General features: G+C 44.9%; 2 protein-coding genes across 7 annotated transcripts in view; both read left to right on the top strand.

Moving 5' to 3' along the window:
* Positions 1-5,673, top strand: part of Miga1 (mitoguardin 1) — a 56,034-nt gene extending 50,361 nt beyond the window's left edge. For all 3 annotated transcript variants that reach the window (XM_029475131.1, XM_021157265.2, XM_029475130.1), the window contains 2 exons: positions 2,459-2,575; positions 4,364-5,673. In XM_029475131.1, the coding sequence (XP_029330991.1) occupies positions 2,459-2,575; positions 4,364-4,582 (336 nt within the window). In that variant the 3' untranslated portion in view covers positions 4,583-5,673. The remainder of the gene's footprint in view (positions 1-2,458; positions 2,576-4,363) is intronic.
* A 9,630-nt stretch (positions 5,674-15,303) lies between these two features.
* Nexn (nexilin F-actin binding protein) overlaps positions 15,304-19,354 on the top strand; it is a 29,344-nt gene continuing 25,293 nt past the window's right edge. For 2 of the 4 annotated variants that reach the window (XM_029475378.1, XM_021158561.2), the window contains exon 1: positions 16,552-16,667. The gene's annotated coding sequence lies outside the window, so the exon portion shown is untranslated. Of the gene's footprint in view, positions 15,325-15,769; positions 15,828-16,551; positions 16,668-19,354 lie in introns of those variants that run through there. The other 2 variants (XM_029475377.1, XM_029475376.1) reach the window with 2 other exon arrangements.

Genomic DNA, 19,354 nt, shown 5'->3' with positions numbered 1-19,354 from the left:
CAACTGGTACTAATAATAGTTGTAATTACCCAACAAACAGACACAAACTAACAAGTTTGATTAAAAAACATGCTTCCCCCTCCCTTGTTTTTGCTTCTTCCAAAAACCATGCCTTATCATCAGCGATAGGGAATACCTCAGGGTAAAAGGAAGTAAAATAGAATGAAGAGGCAATGAGAATTACCTATTCTAGTGTCTGACAGAACTGACTTCAAACCATAGCTCATCAGACAAGATAAGGACACATCATACTAAAGACAGTCTCCCAGGAGACAGTACACTTGTAAGGAACTGTTTGAATTGGAGAGACGGCTCAGCAGCTAAGAGCACAATGGTTCTTCCAAAGAACCCAAGATCAGTTTGAAGTACCAAGTCAGACAGCTCACAGTCACCTGTAGTCCAATTGCAGGGGAACTGAAGCCTTCTGGCCTCTGTGATCACATGTATGTATGTACACAGAGATATGCACATAGACACCTGATTAAAATAAATCCTTAAAAATACATACTTTTGATCTAAAACCACAGATTCACATCAACACTATGTTAGTGAGCGACTTTGACTCACCAGTCTCACCAATAGACAGGTTATCCAGACAAAAGCTAAATAGAATACACAGGAGGGGAATGACATCATGCAAATCGTCCTAACAGACACCCAGACATTAAAGAAGACACTTTCTCAATAGCGCTGGAACTTTCTCCAAAATTGACAACATAGTAGTATACAAAGAAAGTATCAACAGATGTAGGAAAATTGAAGGACCATTCTATGTCCTGTCTGACTACAGTGGAATAAAACTGGATACCAAGAACAAGAAACAGCACACAAATCCGTGCAAACTGAACAGCAGGCTATTGAATGACAGGTCAAGGAAGGTATTGAGAAGGAAAATATTTTTACCTAAAAACTGTCTTAATGGGATTTATATGCTGTGAGTGTTTTGCTGTGTGTCTGAGTACTAGTGTATGCCTGGTGCCCACAGAAGAGAGAAGAAGCACCGGATCTCTCTGAGACTGGAGTTAGAGAACTACCATGTCAGTGCTGAGACTCGAACCCATACCTGCTGCAAGACCAGCCAGTGCTCTCAGCCCTGAGCCGTCACTCCAGACTGAAAGGAAAATCTTAGTTCCTAGAACTGAATAAAAATGAAAACACATTATATCAAAAATCTAAGTATCACACACACGGGGGTGGGGGGTGAGAGAGAGAGAGAGATCTTAGAAATTACTTAATGATGCATCTGAAGGCTTTGGAAAAATAGGACAAACAATGCCCATAGGTGGGAAAAAATAATCAAAATAAAATGGAGATAAAACCAATTCAAAAGTTCAATTCAAATCTTTTTTAAAGATTGTCAAACCTTTAGACTAATTAACCAAAAGAAAGATAAGACCCAAATTAATAAAAATTAGAGATTAAAATGGAATCAAACACCAAAGCAGACACAGGCAATTCAGAGAATCCTAAGAACATAGTTTAAAAATCTACTAAACTAGAAATTCAGTAATATTAATTTTCTTCAAATGCATATATATGTACCAGTTTTTCATAAGAAGAGTCAGTCACATGTCAAAGTTTAATAATATTGACTTTCTTAACTAAAGGTTAGAATTCTAGTAAGAATAATTCAATGCTTTATGTGTTTATGTGTTTGTTTATAGGCTGGCCTGGAACTTCTGCATTGCCAGAAATGACCTTGCCATCCTAATCCTCCTCCTTGTCCTCTTCCTCCTCCTCCTTCCCATGTGCTAAAACTGCAGCTGCACCCCAGCACACCTGGTTAAACTGCAGCTGCACCCCAGCACACCTGGCTTATAGGGTGCTGGGTACCAAGCCCAGGGTACTGTGTGTGCAGTCTACTTACTGAGACTTAACGCTTAGCCATTTACTGCTTAATCCTTTAAAACCGATTTTAGAGAGGTCTTTGGTCATTACAGTTGAGTAAAACCTTCAAATCATGAAAACTGGTCAAAAGATCCCTAAAAGTTACATAGAATGCTGTATCATTGTTAGAACTTGGTACTATGTGATAATTGCTTTTAGGAAGTAGAACTTAAATGCAAAATCCAAGATGTTCTGTGTGGCTTGACTGGGGATGGCCCCCATGCTCGGTCCCCAGCTGATGAACTGGTTGGGAAGGATTAGGTGTGACTTGTTGAAGTCGGTTGTCCTTGTTAGAAGAGGTGATCCAGAGATTTTTAAAAAACCTTTTATTTCTATGAGGTGAAATTGCTTCTCCTCTGAAACTGCTGGCTAGAGTATGAAACCTCTATAAACCCTCTGGCGCTTGGTTACTTTTAAGTTTGTTAGTATTCCCAACGGCTGTCTCATGATGGAACCCTAGTCTGCTTCCAAAGACTTCTGACCGCATGATGGCTAGCAGTTTATGAGAAATTACTAGAGAAAGTAAATTTAAGAAGACAAAATATACTGACTGCCTTTTGTTTCCCAACAGATCTCAGATGGATTTTTCGCTCATTTTTATGCCATTTGTGAGCATATCAGCCCTGTCTTAGCCTGGGGCTTCTTGGGGCCTAGAAATTCTCTCTATGACTTATGTTGCTTCTTTAAGGTATGTTCAGCCATTGAAACCTAGTTTTAAAGAATAAAATAAAGTTGTTTACTTTTGTGTAACATGCAAAGTTATAAAAATCACCTAATTCTATATTTAAATGCCAGTAATAAATTAGAGACAGTAATCCAGTGTTAATCTTACAGAACAGTGCCTTAGAGAGCTGGTGCCCTACAGTTAGAACAGACTCCCCAGGTCCACTGCCTGTCTCCTGTCTCCTGTCTCTTGTCTCGGATACTATCATATTACAGTGACACTCGGGAAATACTGCAGAAATGACTGTGTGGTATTGAGTTACAGAACTAAGTTCTGTACAAGGTGATAGGAATGTTGAAATCCAAGCTGTAAGAATTCACATGAGAATTTAAAGTTGTGTCCTCATGTCTGAGGTTTGCTTGCCAAAATGTTTGTTGGAGTTCCCTGCAGAGTGTTCTGGCTGGCAAAGTTCGGGGGAACCTCTGTGTTTGGCAGGATCGAGGACTGAACTTCAGGGACCAACAGTCCAGAGGTGTATGAGTCGGAATGCTAGGATGCTGCCCTGCTGTACTGTGAAGTTTCTAGAAGTCTGTTTGCTTTATTAATACAGCGGCTTTATAAATGGTTTAGCACGTTTTCGTTTTGTCATTTAGAACTCATTAATTTGTTGCTAGTCTATTTAACCTTCCAGTTGTAAATTGTGTGCTTCAGTGGAGTAGAGCTGGCGGCCAAGCTGTCCTGAGGTCTCCAACTCCCACCTTTCTTGTCAGAGTGGGGCACTAGCTGGTGCTAGCTCGGGGACTCTGGGATGGCCTTGCTAGTACTTGTTACCAAACCCTGTCTGAGGGTGGAAACTGGATGTCGCTGGCTTTCTCTTTGCAGTTCATTCTCTTCCATCATTTCATAGCTGAGATCTAGTGCTTAATAGTCAACAACTTACTTTAATGTGCTTCACTGTATTAATTCCCTGAAATGACACTCCTCGACACCTGCCACTCACTGTAGACATGACACTGGCGTTTTTCATTTATGTCTTTTTTTAGCAGAAAAATATACATTTAAAAGTATTATGGGGACTGGAGAGATGGCTCAGCAGTTAAGAGCACTGACTGCTCTTCTAGAGGTCCTGAGTTCAATTCCCAGCAACCACGTGGTGGCTCACAACCATCTGTAATGGGATCAGATGGCCTCTGCTGGTGTGTCTGAAGAGAGCAATGGTGCACTCACATACATGACATAAATAAATCTTAATTAAAAAAGTATTATGATCATTGCAAGCGGTTTGCTTTTCTATGCCTACGTGGCCAAGCACTCGAGGTGGCCTGAGAGGAAAGTCTGGTAAACAGCTCATAGTTATGTCCTGCTTTGGGTGCTTCTCATAGATGGCCTGTGCCAGCCCTGTGTAGTAAACATGCATGTGTGGTGGCACACACCTTTAATTCCAGCATTTGAGAAGCAGAGGCAAGCAGATTTTGTGAGTTTGAGGCCAACTTGGTCTAAAGGGCAAATTCCAGGACCGCCAGGGCTACACATAGAAACCATGGCTCAAAAAACACATACACACACACATATACAGACAGACACACAGACACACAAAGGACAAGTAATATTTGCACAAATTTTAAAACATAGAAAACAACAATCCAAAAGGTGAAATAACTTGTTCAAAGTCCTTTGCCCATGAGATGTGACTCCAGCCCCAGAACTAAGATGTCTGACTCCTGGTATAAAGTCTGGTCCAGTATTAACAGTTCAAAGCTTTAACAAATTATAGCCTAATGAATGCCAATGGCTTGTGTATTCCTTTTCCAGAATCAAGTTCTTTTCTTTCTCAAAGACATCTTCGACTTTGAGAAGGTGCGCTATTCGAGCATAGACACGCTGGTGGAGGACCTCACGCACCTACTCATCCGCCGCACGGAGCTGCTGGTCACCTGTCTTGGTGCAGATGCCCTGAGGCATGCCACCACTTGCACGAGTGGACACTCCCACGCCGTGCCCACTGCGCTCTTAGAAGCCAAAGTACAATAAGTACCAGAAGTGGCTGGAGAATGCTGTCCAGTGCTCTAGGGTAACTCCTGACTGTGAGTGCCTCAGAATCTACAGGGCTGACAGCGTGGCCTCAGGGAGAGGACAGTCTCAAGGATGGGCGGGATTGTCCTGCATGTATGCAGGAGGTTTGTCACTGAAGCCATGTGATGGATCCAGAGAGACTTTTTAATAATCCTTAGGTAATAATTTAAGTTGTGAAGTGTTGCGTATTATGTTGTGACTGTTGCTTGAATTGAACCCAATGCTATAGGAGTTCATTGTCTTCCCACAATCTGCAGTGTCCAGTGTCACCCTCAAAACACGTCTTGATGCTTTGCTCCTTGAGAATACACTAGCCCAAGGTGATTGTATTTGTGTAATAATCTACGACTTCTAGCGTCAACGTACTTAACTTTGCCTGAAATGTATTCTTAACCTTAGGTACTACTTCTTTAATAGAATTTAGACAATAGAGGTGTTTATCTACAGCTTGTATATTTGCTAATGTATTTGAGTCAAAGAAGGCATCCTCACCGAGGTCTGGTGTACGAGAGCACCTGAGTGAAGCGAGTGGTTTACAGCACACACTTGGGGTGGATCACCTGCAGTCCAGAGGATACTACTATTGTCCTGGAAGGTACGAGACACTGAAGTATTTTATCTTATTTTCCCTCAGATGAATTTTAAACTGGAAAATATAATTTATTTACCAAAAAAAGAATTAAAAATTTATCCTCTTTTAAATGTAACTTTGAGGCTGTCTTAAAGTTTTAAACTTTAGCATAAGATAATTTCCTCTCTCCTTTCACAAAACAAACTTTTAATCACTCACATAGAGAGTTTATCACATTAAAAGTTTGTCATGTTATGCATAAATTTTAAAAATACTCATACTTTGAACTTAGGTTTTAAAGGAATTTTTCTCTTAGATGTAAACCACACATATTTTGAATGTTATGGGGGTGTGTTTTATGTCCTTATGAGAAATGAGTAACCGGGTTATTATAAGTAACCTGCCGGGGCTGGAGAGATGGCTCAGAGGTTAAGAGCACCGACTGCTCTTCCAAAGGTCCTAAGTTCAAATCCCAGCAACCACATGGTGGCTCACAACCATCCGTAATGAGATCTGATACCCTCTTCTGGTGAGTCTGAAGACAGCTACAGTGTACTTTTATATAATAATAAATAAATCTTTAAAAAATATAAAAAAAAAAGTAACCTTCCAAGCGCATTATAGATTTTCCAGGCCTCATTAATTCTGCTTTAAGATCGCGTACCATGTTTTCACCAGTGGATTGGATTCACTGGCTTGCTATCCTGAAGTGGGCTGCATTGATTTTAAGAGTGAAGTGTACAGAAGGATGTGAAATGGTTTTAATAATGCATTTTTAGATTAAAGTGCCTAGAGTAAGGTTAATGATGGGAAAAGAAAAAGTGAAAACAAGAAGTTTACTTTTTTAAGATTTTGACTGTGTAGATACATCACAGTTATGTAAATCGTTATTAGATGTAGGATTTAGACCCGTGCCATTAGTGTGTCAGGCTCAGGCCATCACCTGTGTCCTCAGTGCACGCTGCCTGGCCTTCTCCCCTCGCCCTTCGTTTCCTGACCACCAGGCAGAAGTCTGCCTGAGAACAAAGCGCACTGAGCCTGACCTCCCTTACGCTTTCACAGTAGATGTTTTTACCTATGAGATGTCACCGATGTGAGTGACACACGTGTGCGTGCCTTCCTGTTACCACATGAGCAAGACAGTTGTGGATTATAGTCACTTATTCATTGGAGATCTAAGTATTTTGTCCTGTGGTTTTGTAAACAGAGATATTGGGGGGAAATCCTCCTTGAAATAGTCTGGAAGAATTGCACTGTATAACAGTGATCCTGCAGTGGTGTGAGATGATCCTGGTGGGTGATCCTTCCAAAAAGCATTTGATTTCTTTCTGTTTTTACATTTCAGTTAAAAAATAAATAGATTGCCCATCTTCAAGAAAGGGTTGGTTTGTCAAACTCAGTGCTTAAGTTTTGATGGGCTAATTAACTAGAATATAAACAAGATCGTTTGTGGCCTTTGATAAAAGAGATAAGAATGACCAAATGAAATTTGGGAGCAATAAATGTAGGAGAAAAATCTTTGGTGGGGGTTTGGGAAAGCTTAACTTTTTAAAGGATAATGTCTTTTTAAAAAGAACATCTCTGGCTCTGACTGTTGAAAATACTTAAGATATACATACCAGTTTTATTTGCCTTAAAATCAAACAGAGAAGCAGTGCTTTAACAGATAAAAACAGAAGGTCAAACTAGGCTAGAGCCTGATAGGGAAAGAAGAAAAGGCTAGCCTAGTGGACTCATGGTGTTAACTGAAGATAGCTACCACATGCAAGATGTGCGTGGGCAGAGTTGATCCTGAAAAAATAGCCAGCTCCTCTTTTTTGGAAGAAAAACTGATAAAAATTCAGTTGATTGATTTTGCTGTGTTTCTCTTGCTATGTTCTTGTTCAACTAAAAATGTAGTTATTTCTTCCCGAAGGTTAACAGTACTACGTTCATGAAATAACAAAGCAGAATTCTCTTCTTTTACAAGAAGCCAAGTTTTCAATTCTGTAAAAGTCAGCTCCAAAGAGCTGTGTCTGTCTCCTGAAATAGTTTGCACCAGGAGTCTATTGACTGTGGAGCTGACTGTTGTAAGTACTTACAAGGTTCCTTTGCTTTAAGGTGTAGGCTTTCCTACCTGCTTTGCAGAAGTCAGCCTAGAAGTGAGGAAGGCCAGAGGAGGGGTGAGAAAGTGGCAGTGCACTACTCTACGGCCTGTCGTGACCAGACCAGAAGCTATGTTATAACACTGGTTTTTATTTTTTATAGGAACATTATTAATAATTAACATAATTAATTGGACTGTAATTTTAAAGTATGAGAATTAGCCTGAATTAAAATCTGTGAATTTTTAAATTAAGGAATATGTATGTGAAAGTAAGTGTTTATGTGCCCTGTGATAAATGCGAATATGAACTGCTTTGTTCTTAATGACTGTCACTTTGTTCTTAATCATGTCACAGTCTCCTTGAGTGACCTCAGCGTATCTGTTTCTTCACTGTAAGGACGGAACTCACTAACCTGTATAAAAGTGAATCACTGCAGTGGCAGACAACAGCACCGTCCCTCACAGGCACTGCAGTGAGCGTGTTTTCTGTCCCAGCCAAATAAACCAGTGATGGTGTCTTAGTGATGTGCTGGCTGCATTAGTAACGCTTTCTATGATGTGTGATCACAGACGCCTTCGTAGGCCTGCCCTTTCACATGAGGCCATAGAGGGAGGCAAAGAGAAAAGAAGACTGAAATCAAGTGTAGAATACTACCAAATATCTTTTGTGCTACCATGGAAATAAAGACAGCATTGTGATTAATAAAGTTTCAGGTTTCTTGCTTTAATTGAAAGGTTTCAATGAATAAGGTCATCAGGCAGAGTAAGCTAATGAAGTGGGGCATGACTTCTCTCCATCGTCAGTGACCGTCAGCGGGCCGAGTGTGTGTGTGTGTGTGTGTGTGTGTGTGTGTGTGTGTACTAAGCTGATGAAGTGGGGCGTGACTTCTCTCCATCGTCAGTGACCGTCAGCCGGCCGTGTGCACGTGCGTGTGTGTGTGTGTGTGTGTGTGTGTGTGTGTGCTAAGCTGATGAAGTGGGGCGTGACTTCTCTCCATCATCAGTGACCGTCAGCGGGCCAAGTGTGTGTGTGTGTGTGTGTGTGTGTGTGTGTGCTAAGCTGATGAAGTGGGGCGTGACTTCTCTCCATCGTCAGTGACTGTCAGCCGGCCGTGTGCACGTGTGTGTGTGTGTGTGTGTGTGTGTGTGTTAGAAAGTCTGATCCAACCCTGCATTCTCTTGCCTACACTTCCCAAGTGCCAGGATCACAGGCGAGCAATACCCGTCCTTTTTTATTTTTAAACCTGTTAAGTCTATGAGCTGCCCTCTGTGATCAGGGCATAGACAGGAGCTAACTGACTCTCTACTCTCACGGATGCAGGGGAAGAATGATGGAGCCCTGTATCATCCACATCCAAATTTCTGATCCAAGTGCCATCATCTGGCTTATTCTTGGTCATTTCTGTCCTCTATAAAGGGGTCTCCACTTTAAACCTCACACAGACAGTTTTGTTTGTTTGTTTGTTTTGTTTTGTTTTGTTTTTTCAAGACAGGGTTTCTCTGTTCTGGTACTCTATGGACCAGGCTGGCCGCAAACTCAGAGTCCCATCTCTCTGCCTCCTGAGTGCTGGGATTAAAGGCGTGTGCATCTCATGGAATTGTAGCATGTTTAAGAAGCCCCTCCATAGTTCATCATATCTGTCATCACACTCTCTGGGGCTCAATCCTTGGCTGCACTCTTTGTGAGCACTTGTCCCTGTGTTTGCTCTGGGAGCCTCTGCCCCACACCCTTCATAAACATTCGGCTCTGTGCCGTCCTCCCCGTGGCTCGGACACAGTTTTTAACATCGTTTGGGTTTTTTTTTTTTCATGTTTTTTGTATTCTTTCATATTTTACCATGCCATTTATTCCCATTTGGTCCCTTGCTCTTCTCTGCCATCTTTGATCTAATGTACACATTCTGGGTCTTCTTAGCTATTTGGCTTCCTATACATCAAAACAACAAAAAACCCTACAGTAACTTTCATGGCTTGGGAAGAGCTGGGCTCTGGTACAACAAAAAAGAGCACCCCTTCCTCCTGACAGCACTTTTTATCTTGTACTTAAAAGCCATAGCAAAGCAACTGCCACGTCAGACATCACTTCAGGATGTCCATGTGTCACAAAAGCTCTCCCCGGCACATTTATATATAGGAGATTTCAGAACTTAAAACTCGAGGTTTGAGATAACACCACAGTTCCAGGAGTCAGGGCCCCCTTGTCATCCATGCACCAGGAAAGCACACCTCCACAGCGTTGCTGCTGAAGCCAGAGGTCCCTGTCCTGGAAGCTCTCCTGTGGCACCGTGAGGTAACGGATGGAACCTTCAAGATGGTGGGGCCTCATGGGAAGCAATTAGGTTTTGTGGCTCTGCCTCCTAGAGGGTTTTGTGCTGCCTGCGGGCATGGTCCCCCAAGGCAGGATGTTCTAAGGGAGCACACACAGCTTCCTGTTTGCAAACCATCCTGTGATACAGCAGGGATCCTCACCTGCATGCCAGTGCTATCCAAGCTCCCAAGATTAGGAGCCAAGTAAACCTTTAATAGCAACATAACATAATAAGGAGATTTGCTTCTAAGATTTGCCCACTCCATCAGGGCTGTTGTCAGTGGGCCTCTGTCCATCGCTGGCTGTAGACAGGAGCCCATATTTCCTCACACTGGGCTCTGAACACAGCTTCCTGGTGTTTGAGAACATTCAAGTGACCACTTCCTAGTGTAACAGGAAGAAAGCAAGCTGAGAGGCAGTGCTGGTGTGGAAGGCAGTGTTTGGGGCGGGGTGTACACGTGCTTATGAGGCCCGTGAGCCCGTGCTGTGCATCTGGTCAGGGGACAACATCAGGTACTAGTCTTCACAGGTAGCTTCCAGCAATTCTTTTATCTTCCAGTGGAAGTGTACCTGGGAGACCAGACCCATGCCAGACCCTACTAAGCTTGGCTTTCCCATGGGTTCTGGGGATGGGAAGTCAGGTGGTCAGGCCAGCGGGAACATGCTTTAGCCACAGAGCGCCTTCCCTGCCTTGGCAATGCCTGGATTTGAACTGCTGCTGCTGCTGCTGCCGCCGCCATGCTGTGCTGGTGGGATGACACCAGCCATGACATGGTGTGGGAGAACTCTGTGTAGTCTAATTGCAGGAGGCAAGATCGTTCAGGGTCTTGCTGCCAAGGACCACAGTTCAGAATCCTAAATTGAGCCTGAGAAATGGCTTGTCTGGTAAAAGCACTTGCCACTCGACTCTGACAAACTGATTACTAATGATAAATAGTCTTCCAAAATAAATTATACAAAAACTATGTAGCAACTTTAACTTAATTTTAGTTTAGTTTAATTTTGGGTTTTTTTTGTTTGTTTGTTTGTTTTTGTTTTTGAGATAGGGTCTCAATGTGTAGGCTTGCGCTCACTGTGCAGACTTGTCAAACTCAGCGGTTCGCCTGCCTCTGCCTCTCGGGTGTTGGGCTTGCTGTAGTACAACACCTGAACTACCCACACTTTAAATGAGTAGATGTACATTCTCGGCCAGTCTTTTATTATGTCTTGCAGACTGTGAGTTGGAGCATTGGTCCACGCTGTTCCAAGGTGCCTTTGCTGCTCAAGCCACACTCCCTTGTAGTCGTCATGTGGAGTTTCAGAACATTGAGAGTCATGGCCAGAGTCTCACACATGCTGAGTGAGTGCTATGCCAGTGCACACTCTGCAAGTCCCTAGCTGGTTGCTGGTTGCTGGTTGCTTTTTGCTAGGCCTCACCATGAAGCCCAGCCTGGCCTGGAACTCATTATGTGGACAAAGCTTTAGATGTCTGGCTGCCCCCGTCTCTAGTTCATGGGCCCCATACCCAGCATCCCTTAGTGTTTGGTGTTGTTTTTGAAATTATATTTTAATTGTGACATTCTCCCCTTTCTTCCCAGCAAACCCTCCCAATGCCCTTCTTCACTCCTTCAGATTTATGGCCTCTTTTTAAATCACTTGTTATTACATGCATATCTGTATTTGTATATTCATATATATGTTCCTAAACATAACCCGTTGAGCTTATATAACTTGTATGTATGTTGCTTGTATGTGTGTATGTTTTCAGGGTTAACCATACACTGATGCTCTTTTCAGACACACCAGAAGAGGGCACTGGATCCCATTACTGATGGTTGTGAGTCACCATGTGGTTGCTGGGAACTGAATTCAGAACCTCTAGAAGAGCAGTCGGTCAACGCTCTTAACCTCTGTGCCATCTCTCCACCCCTGCAACCCTTACTTTAAAGGTGAAAAATGCCTAGAAATACAAGGAACAGTGACTGGAGACTCTTCCCTTGCTTTGTGTTTGTACCTACTATATTACAGTTGTACTCTAAGTCTTGATGGCAAATAGTTATAAGCTATTTGCCTTTATTGATTCATTCCAAAGCCTTAACATTGCTTCTGTGTGAATTGTGATGTTTGTCTAATTTGAAAGAAGGCTGAAGGTACAGCTCAGTGGTCGAGTGCTCACTCAATACACGTGGGGTCCAGGGTTTGAATCCCAGGACCGTAAAATACAACTAAAACAGGTTGGGAACAGACCCAGTTGATTCAGGATAAACACAGCAGGAATTCATATACATATTTACAAATCTTGAGTTTCTAGTAATCCCAGATTTAGATTTCAAAACTTAGCCTATCTTGATTTCCACCAACTGTTGGCTGCCAGAAGTATTCCCAACCAAAAGAGTTTTCCACGTTTTGAAGGTCAGAAACCTGTCTCCGAAGCCGGGGTTGGTGGTGCACGCCTTTAATCCCAGCAGAGGAGGCAGAGGCAGGCGGATTTCTGTGTTTGAGGCCAGCCTGGTCTACAAAGTGAGTTCCAGGACAGCCAGGGCTATACAGAGAAACCCTGTCTTGAAAAACTAAAAAAAAAAAAAAAAAAGCCTAAGGCCTGCTAGTTCTGTTTGAGAAGAAGCTAAGCAGCCCCACTCCCTCCCTTTCCATCAGCAAACGCTGTGGCCTTTCATCTTGGTTCTGCAGACCCCTCTTCCTCTGTCTCCTGTCTCCTCCCTCACCGCGATTGTCTATGTGCAACACTTGAGCTAAGTCAAAGGAACTGCAATCAGGACATAGTGTGCCACTACTCTGTCCAAGATCCCCTCGTGGCTCCGTGTCTTAGAGTGGAATCAGAATTCCTATGTTGCCCACCAGAACATCGGCATGTCAGCTCCTGCCCACCTTGCTGCCATTATTTTACCAGTCATGTCTTAGACTTCACCCACACGAGCCTCCTTATTTTTCCTAGCACTTGTTAGATAGGATCCTTCTGTGGAGCAGTTCTTTCCCAGGTATTCACGTCGTAAACTCTTTACATAGCTCTCTGCCTCCTGGGGTGGAGATAGGGCTCTTTTCATTCATGTAAACTGTGTGTGGGTGCTGAGTCCTCTGTGGTGATAAACCGTAGTAGAACCTTTAAGCCCTTTCGGGGAGGGGCTGCTAGGGCTGAGGAGAGAATTCAGTCAGAAAAGTGCCTGCCTTGCCATCATGAGGACCCAAGATCAGCTCTCATTACCTAGTGTACAGATGCCAGGCATGGCAGCGCTCACTTGGGGAGGAGGAGGCAGGACATCCCTGTAGCTGGCTGTTCAGCCTGACTAACTGAGCTCCAGGCCAGTCAGAGACTCAAGAAGGCGGATGCTCTTCCTAAGCAAACAGCACCTAAAGTGTTCTCTGGCCTCCACATGCACACATGTGCATCCGCACGCATTTTAATACATGCATGCATACACACCACACATGTGCAAAACAAAGAAGCACCGGCATCTACAGTGGCCATTAGCGGCCCCTCCTACACCACGCCTTCCCATCTCTATATGTGATCTCTCCCACAAATTCTGTGCTAACGGGTGCCACCTGAACCCATGTCCACATCATGCTCAAGCCAATCCCACCACCACGTTCTAGAATAATGAGCGAAGTAAACCATGAGTAACTGTGGAGTTACACAGCCTCGGGTGGCTTGTTACAGTAAGAGAAGCACTAATGGGCTGCCTCCTATTGAAGCCCGGGCTGTCCTTGAGACTCGCAGGAGACTGGCCATCGAGAGACACAGCCTAATTCCCAGGTGCGCTTCTATCCTCCTCCATCAGGAGTCTGTGTTCCTTGAGAGCAGGAGTGCCTGCTGTCACTGCAGTCGGATGTCTGTGACTGGTCATGTTGAATGGATGATGGAATACTGGGGACAGGCAGCCTTTCTGTGCTCCGTGTCACAGTCATCCTTTCTACGGCTGGAAGATTCTCACAACGGAAGGGACAATGGCTTTACTGAGCTCAGTTCCAGGTCACAGTCCATCATTTTGGGTTACTCATAGCCATGTTCACGGTCAAAAGCAGAGAAAGATAGGGGACCAGATGTGGTGATCCAGAGTTAATCACAGCCAAGGCCAGCCTGGACTACATACCCAGCTCCAGGCCAGCTAAGGTGCCATAGTGAGACCCTGTCTTTAAAGAAAAGGCAGAGTGAGTGAATGCATGTGTGTTTACCCACAGCCTCCTCCTCTTCCACACAGTCCAGGACTCAGAGCCAGGACAGAACAGAGTCCACCTGAAGGTGCATCTCGCCACCTAACGTACCCAATTAAGAGACAGGTGGACTGTATCACACATTCCCTCATTGAGACTCTTCCCAGCGGTTTTCAACCTTCCTAGTGCTGCGACTTTTAATACAGTTCCTCATGTCGTGACTCCCCAAAATAAAACTATTTTTGTTGCTGTTTCATAGCTGCAATTTTGCTACTGTTATGAATTATAATGTAAATGGTCTTACGTGACCCACAGATTGAGAACGTTCTAACATGTTCCACTGACAGTTACACTACTGGAGACACAGCGGGATGCTCTCCGTGTTTATGGAGAAAATGGACAGTTTTGCATGATCTGATGAGGCTATTGGGTAGAAATACAAATCTCATCCTTTAAAAATCAGAATAGAGAGCTGGAGAGATGGCTCAGCGGTTAAGAGCACCGATTGCTCTTCCAGAGGTCCTGAGTTCAATTCCCAGCAACCATATCATATGGTGGCTCATAACCATCTGTAATGAGATCTGATTCCCTCTTCTGCTGTGTCTGAAGGCAGCTACAGTGTACTCATAAAATGAATAAATTAATAAATCTTTTAAAAAGTGGGCCTAGCGAGGAGCTACCCTCAGAAGGGTAATTAGCTCTCATGGGTCTCCAGGTAGTTTTTTTTTTTTAAATCAGAATAAATATACAATTATAAGTGCACAGTGAGGAAGACTCCTCGAGCGTTGCAGTAGACATGGAGAGCGCTGGGAGGAGCTTCCAGGAGAGGAGCCCTTCAAACGAAGGGCTAAAGGGCGTCCTCAAGTTAGGCCAGGAGACCAGGAGACACGGGAAAGGGTCCTGTAGGGAGCTTGTATGGGGCTGTGAACAACATTCCCATGAATGGAACAGGTGAAGGTATTGAAGGGTGGAAGGGACCAGCCGGCCTCCAGACCTCCTATTGACATTTCCCTCCTGGTGATAGTGAGGGCTGGGATGGCAAACCACTATATTCAAGAGCAAAAACATCACCTGAGCTTTGGTCTGTCTGCTGATGGAATCAGAAGTGGTTTCCTTTGTCCCTGGGTCACCTACCTCGGTGCCTCTCATTTTTCTTTGAGGATTTCTGAGAGATGGCCTATTGAAGCCCGGGCTGTCCTCAGACTCTCTATAGTGAAGATTAGCTTTGGAACTCTGCTCGTGCCTTCCCCTCCTAAGTGCTGGGGTCCCCCTCCCTGCCCCCCGCCCCCCTCTGCTGCACTGGCTAACTTGTTTCACTAATGCTGTTTTTGTTGTGTGGCACTGGGAGGTGACCCCGGGGCCTTGTTTTGTGACACATACATGCTCCTCATAGAGCTATGGCTCCTCGGTTTGGTTGGTTGCTGTTGATGGAGTGAAGTGGGGCCTCTCTTTATCCAAACAGGCCTCAGCTGGGCTTGCCTCTCACGCTCCAGTGTAGTTTTCCTGGCAGGCTTGTGCCTAACACTCACGTCGTGCTTTTAGATGATGTGAGAGCGCAGATTTGTATTGCCTTCAGCTAAGGAAAGGTGAGCCGTTGAGTTAAGAGCAGACTCTTATCCCGCTACCTTGAGCGTCTTTTCCAGTCACCTCTCCTCGAGGTTAAGGAGGAGCGACAGACAGACTCAGCGTTTTCCCGCTGTCGCCCCATTCCTTCCGAAGGAAAGGGAAGCTGGCCAGAAGTCAGTGAGTTTTATGGGCTACTAGGGCAGGTAGAGAATCTGAGGGAAGCGGGCCGGCAGGTTGCCAGGAGGCAGCCTGCGGTGGCAGCCAGCGCCCCTCTTCTTTCTGGGTGACTCTCCACCCTCTGCTGCGCGGCGGTGGGGGTGGGGACTGGCCTGGTCCGGGAACAGCTGCAGCGGGCGCTGGGCCCGTCTGGAATGCGGGAGCCGCTGCACCAGGACTTTTATGGAAACTTGCTGCTGGCGCGCGGCGGCCAGCGGGCTCGGGCGGCGGGAGCGGCGGGGGCAGCGCGCAGAGCCCGACACGCAGCGCGGAGCGGGAGGAGCGGCGCCCCGGCGGCGGCAGGCGGGTAGGAGGGCTGGGCTGGGCTGGGCTGGGCGGACGCGGCGGGGCTCCGGGCCCTCGGGGTAGCCTGCGCTCGGCCGGAGCGGCCTGGGCTGCGGGGGTTCTGCTCCACCTGCATCTGGGCGGCTGAGTTTGGGGGAGAGTGTTTCCATGAGCCGAATGTGTGTACGCTCTCCGCCCGGGACCCCTAGGGTCTGAGCGGGCGAGTTCACCGTGGCACCCAACACGTGCCCACTGCGGACTCCGCCAGCTGTGGCACAGATTTTAAAGAAATTGCGGATGGGTCCTCGTGGAAGCGGGGAAATGAAGGATTTATTAGGCTGCCATGCCCGGCCTCCAAATTGTTCCCCAATGCCAAGACAGGGATACGCTTGGAGGTTGAGCAGCTAGCTCTAAAAGTCGGAGTAAAGGCTTCATATGTGGGATGTTCAAGTGTAATATAATACATATATGTCTATATACACGTGCATATGTACATACATACAGGCGTCTCTCTCTCTCTCTCTCTCTCTCTCTCTCTCTCTCTCTCTCTCTCTCGTGTGTGTGTGTGTGTGTGTGTGTGTGTGTGTGTGTGTCTGAAGAACGAGCAAATTGAGAGATCAGGTGATTGCTCAGTGGCTTGAGATAAGCGTTTTATTTTTAAGGCCACAATGTGGACAAGGAGTTGAGCGTAGATAACATGGTAAAAATAGCATATGGCATGCCCTCACAAAGTGACTACCCTTGGAAAAAGACAGACAGGCAGAGAAAAGAAGCCCCACGAAGAAATCACCTTTCTGACCCGGGCGTCATTCATCAACCAACTTTTGTATAGGAGCCGCGGCCCATTGCACGAATCTCAGAAGTATGTTCCCGGTATTGTGAAACGAAGTTTTTAGACTGTCTTGGTCACACGATATTGTGTGAACTACATAAAATTTCCCCCAATATTATTCATTTATATGTTGAACTGCCACTGTAAGAAAATCCAAATTGCATGTTTCTGGTTTTTTGTTTTGTTTGTTTTGCGTTTGGGTGTGTTTGTATGGGGAAAGTGCATAATTAACTGAAAGAAAGTCTTTTGTTTGTGCGTGGGGGCGGAGGTGGTAATATAAACAGATTTCATGCTGTGTAGTTGGTGCCTGCTAGGCAAGCTCTCTTGCTTCTAAGTTCTTTCCTTATCTATTTTACTAGGTTTTCCAGGCTAGCCTTGAACTCACTCGGTAGTACCGGCAGGCAGGACTGTGACCGTCCCAGCCTCCAGAGCAGTTGGAATTACAGGCCAGCACCCTGAGGCCCAGCTCAGCACTGTCCTTTGCCTGGTGCTTCTCAGGGCTCCTTTAAGGAGAGTTGTGTACGATTTTGTATTTTACCTGCAGCATTTGACTTGGAGAGCACAATGCAAAAGTGCGACACAATTATTTTAAATCTAGTTTTCCTTCTTGCAGCTTTTGATGCAATTCAGTTTTAATAGATTTCCAAAGAAGCAGAGGAGCAATTTTTCTGCTTACCTTAAAATGGAATCTGTGCTATTTTAGAAATTTTTGACATGTAAGGCTGATCATTGTCAAAATGTATGTCATTGTGAGAAGACTATATTTAGCATCAGGCAAGGAATGTACTATCTGGGTTTTGGAGAGGACTTTGCCCTGAAATCTCACTTGAAGCTTTAGATTGGGGCTTCATTTGTGAAAAGCATGGCAACTATGTGTGTACATTGTAGAGAGTAACTACATGCAGAGAGAGTTTGAGGCCAGCCTGGTCTACATAGCTAGTTTTAGGATAACCAGTGTATATAATAGAGACATAATAGTGAGATTTAGTTTGCTTAGAAAGCAAGTGCCTGAACTGACAGGCTCCATTTGTGGGGAGAAAGCTCTATTATCTTGAAAACCCCAAAAGAATAAAAAGTATTTAAAAACTCTATCAATTATACATGCCTATGAGAATGAAGTCAGTGGCTGTCAAACTGTGGACACGTGGAACCAAAGCCTGAATGTATAGAAGTCTCTGGGTGTCCTCATTGTGGAGCCAGAGCATCTTGGTTTCTTGTATCAGTCAGAGGAAAATGACGTCACCCACTAACAATCACGTGTTTCTCTTCTTACTTGACCAATCTGGCCCACATCACTTGTATACTTTCTGTTCTGGTCTTTCTTCTGTTTTTATAATTACATTTGAAGTTGTTACTTTTATTTTATTTTTTCTTTTCTTTTTATTTATTTATTTTTTTCAAGACAGGGTTTCTCTGTATAGCCCTGGCTGTCCTGAAACTCATTTTGTTGGCCAGGCTGGCCTCGAACTCAGAAATCAAGCCTGCCTCTGCCTCCCAAGTGCTGGGATTAAAGGCGTGCGCCACCACCGTCCGGCGTTACTTTTTAAAATGTTCACTGCGTAGTATGGCTTATTTTGTAGTAGTGTATTTTTTTATTTTTGTGTACATTTTGACTCCATGTATGTGTGCACTGTGTGCCTACAGTGTCCACACAGGTCAGGAGAAGGAGTCAAACCCCCTGGAACTGATCCTCTACAAAAGTCGTAAGCGCTCTTGACTGCTGAGCCATAGCTTTAGCCCTTTGGTATACATTTTGGTAATGGTGTTATTGTAGGCATGGAGATCAGTGCCTTGTACATCCATGGCTTGTTACCTGGTTGGTGCCTGTGGCAGTGTGCTTTCTACACTCTAGAATGGGTGGACTTAAACTGAGAAGTGTTCGTTATATATCATGATTTGTATCATAAAATTCACACACACACAGTTGAAAGCAGCGGGGGAAGCTGGGTATAGTGGCATATTTGATCCCAGCACTCTAGAGGCAGAAGCAGGATCTCTGTGAGTTCGAGGTCAGCCTGGTCTACAGAGTAATTCCAGGACAGCCAGAGAGACATAATAGATATTTCCTCAAAAACAAAACAACAACAAAACTCCTCCTTAGGTAGTGTTATGGGAGTGGGAGGAGGAAGCCACCGTAAATGGACTGAGGTGTGTCAGTCAGCTTGTTGCCTGGAGAAGGAAGACGGCCATGAACTGATAAACGAATGGAGTGATTTTAACTGTGAAACTCCGACCGCATGGGGAGAGGGTTAGAGAAAGCACTTCAAGAACCTCTCGTCTCACTTAGCTTTAGGAGTGATTCTTGTGACTCTTGAGCTTGCCCATTGTCTCAGTGTGTCGTAGTCCTCCGAGAGGAAAGCTTATAGTAGATTGGCCTGTGGCAATCTCTGTGGGTAATTTATCTTATTGTTGATGCAGGAGGGTCCCTAGGCAGGTGGTCCTGGGCTCTATAAAAAGCCAGCAAAGCATAAGCACTCCCTGAGGGTCTGTGACCTGGGTGGGTAAGTCAAATTCATCCCTTCATTCCCAGGTTGCTTTCAGTCAGACTGTTTCATCACAACAGAGTGAAACTAGAGTAGCCGTGAAAAGGAATCAGTTCTTCTCTACCTCCCTGTACCCCAATGACTTTTTAGCCAGAATTCCAGGTTCCCCATCCCGACTCTGGCCCTCGGGCGGTCTTCCATTTTAGATAGGCAAGGAAGCCCAGACCTCTCCAG

Source organism: Mus caroli, chromosome 3 (assembly GCF_900094665.2).
Source record: "Mus caroli chromosome 3, CAROLI_EIJ_v1.1, whole genome shotgun sequence".
Taxonomy (NCBI): domain Eukaryota; kingdom Metazoa; phylum Chordata; class Mammalia; order Rodentia; family Muridae; genus Mus; species Mus caroli.
The sequence above is the reverse complement of the archived record's forward strand: the minus strand, read 5'-3'. Positions and strand labels throughout refer to the sequence as shown.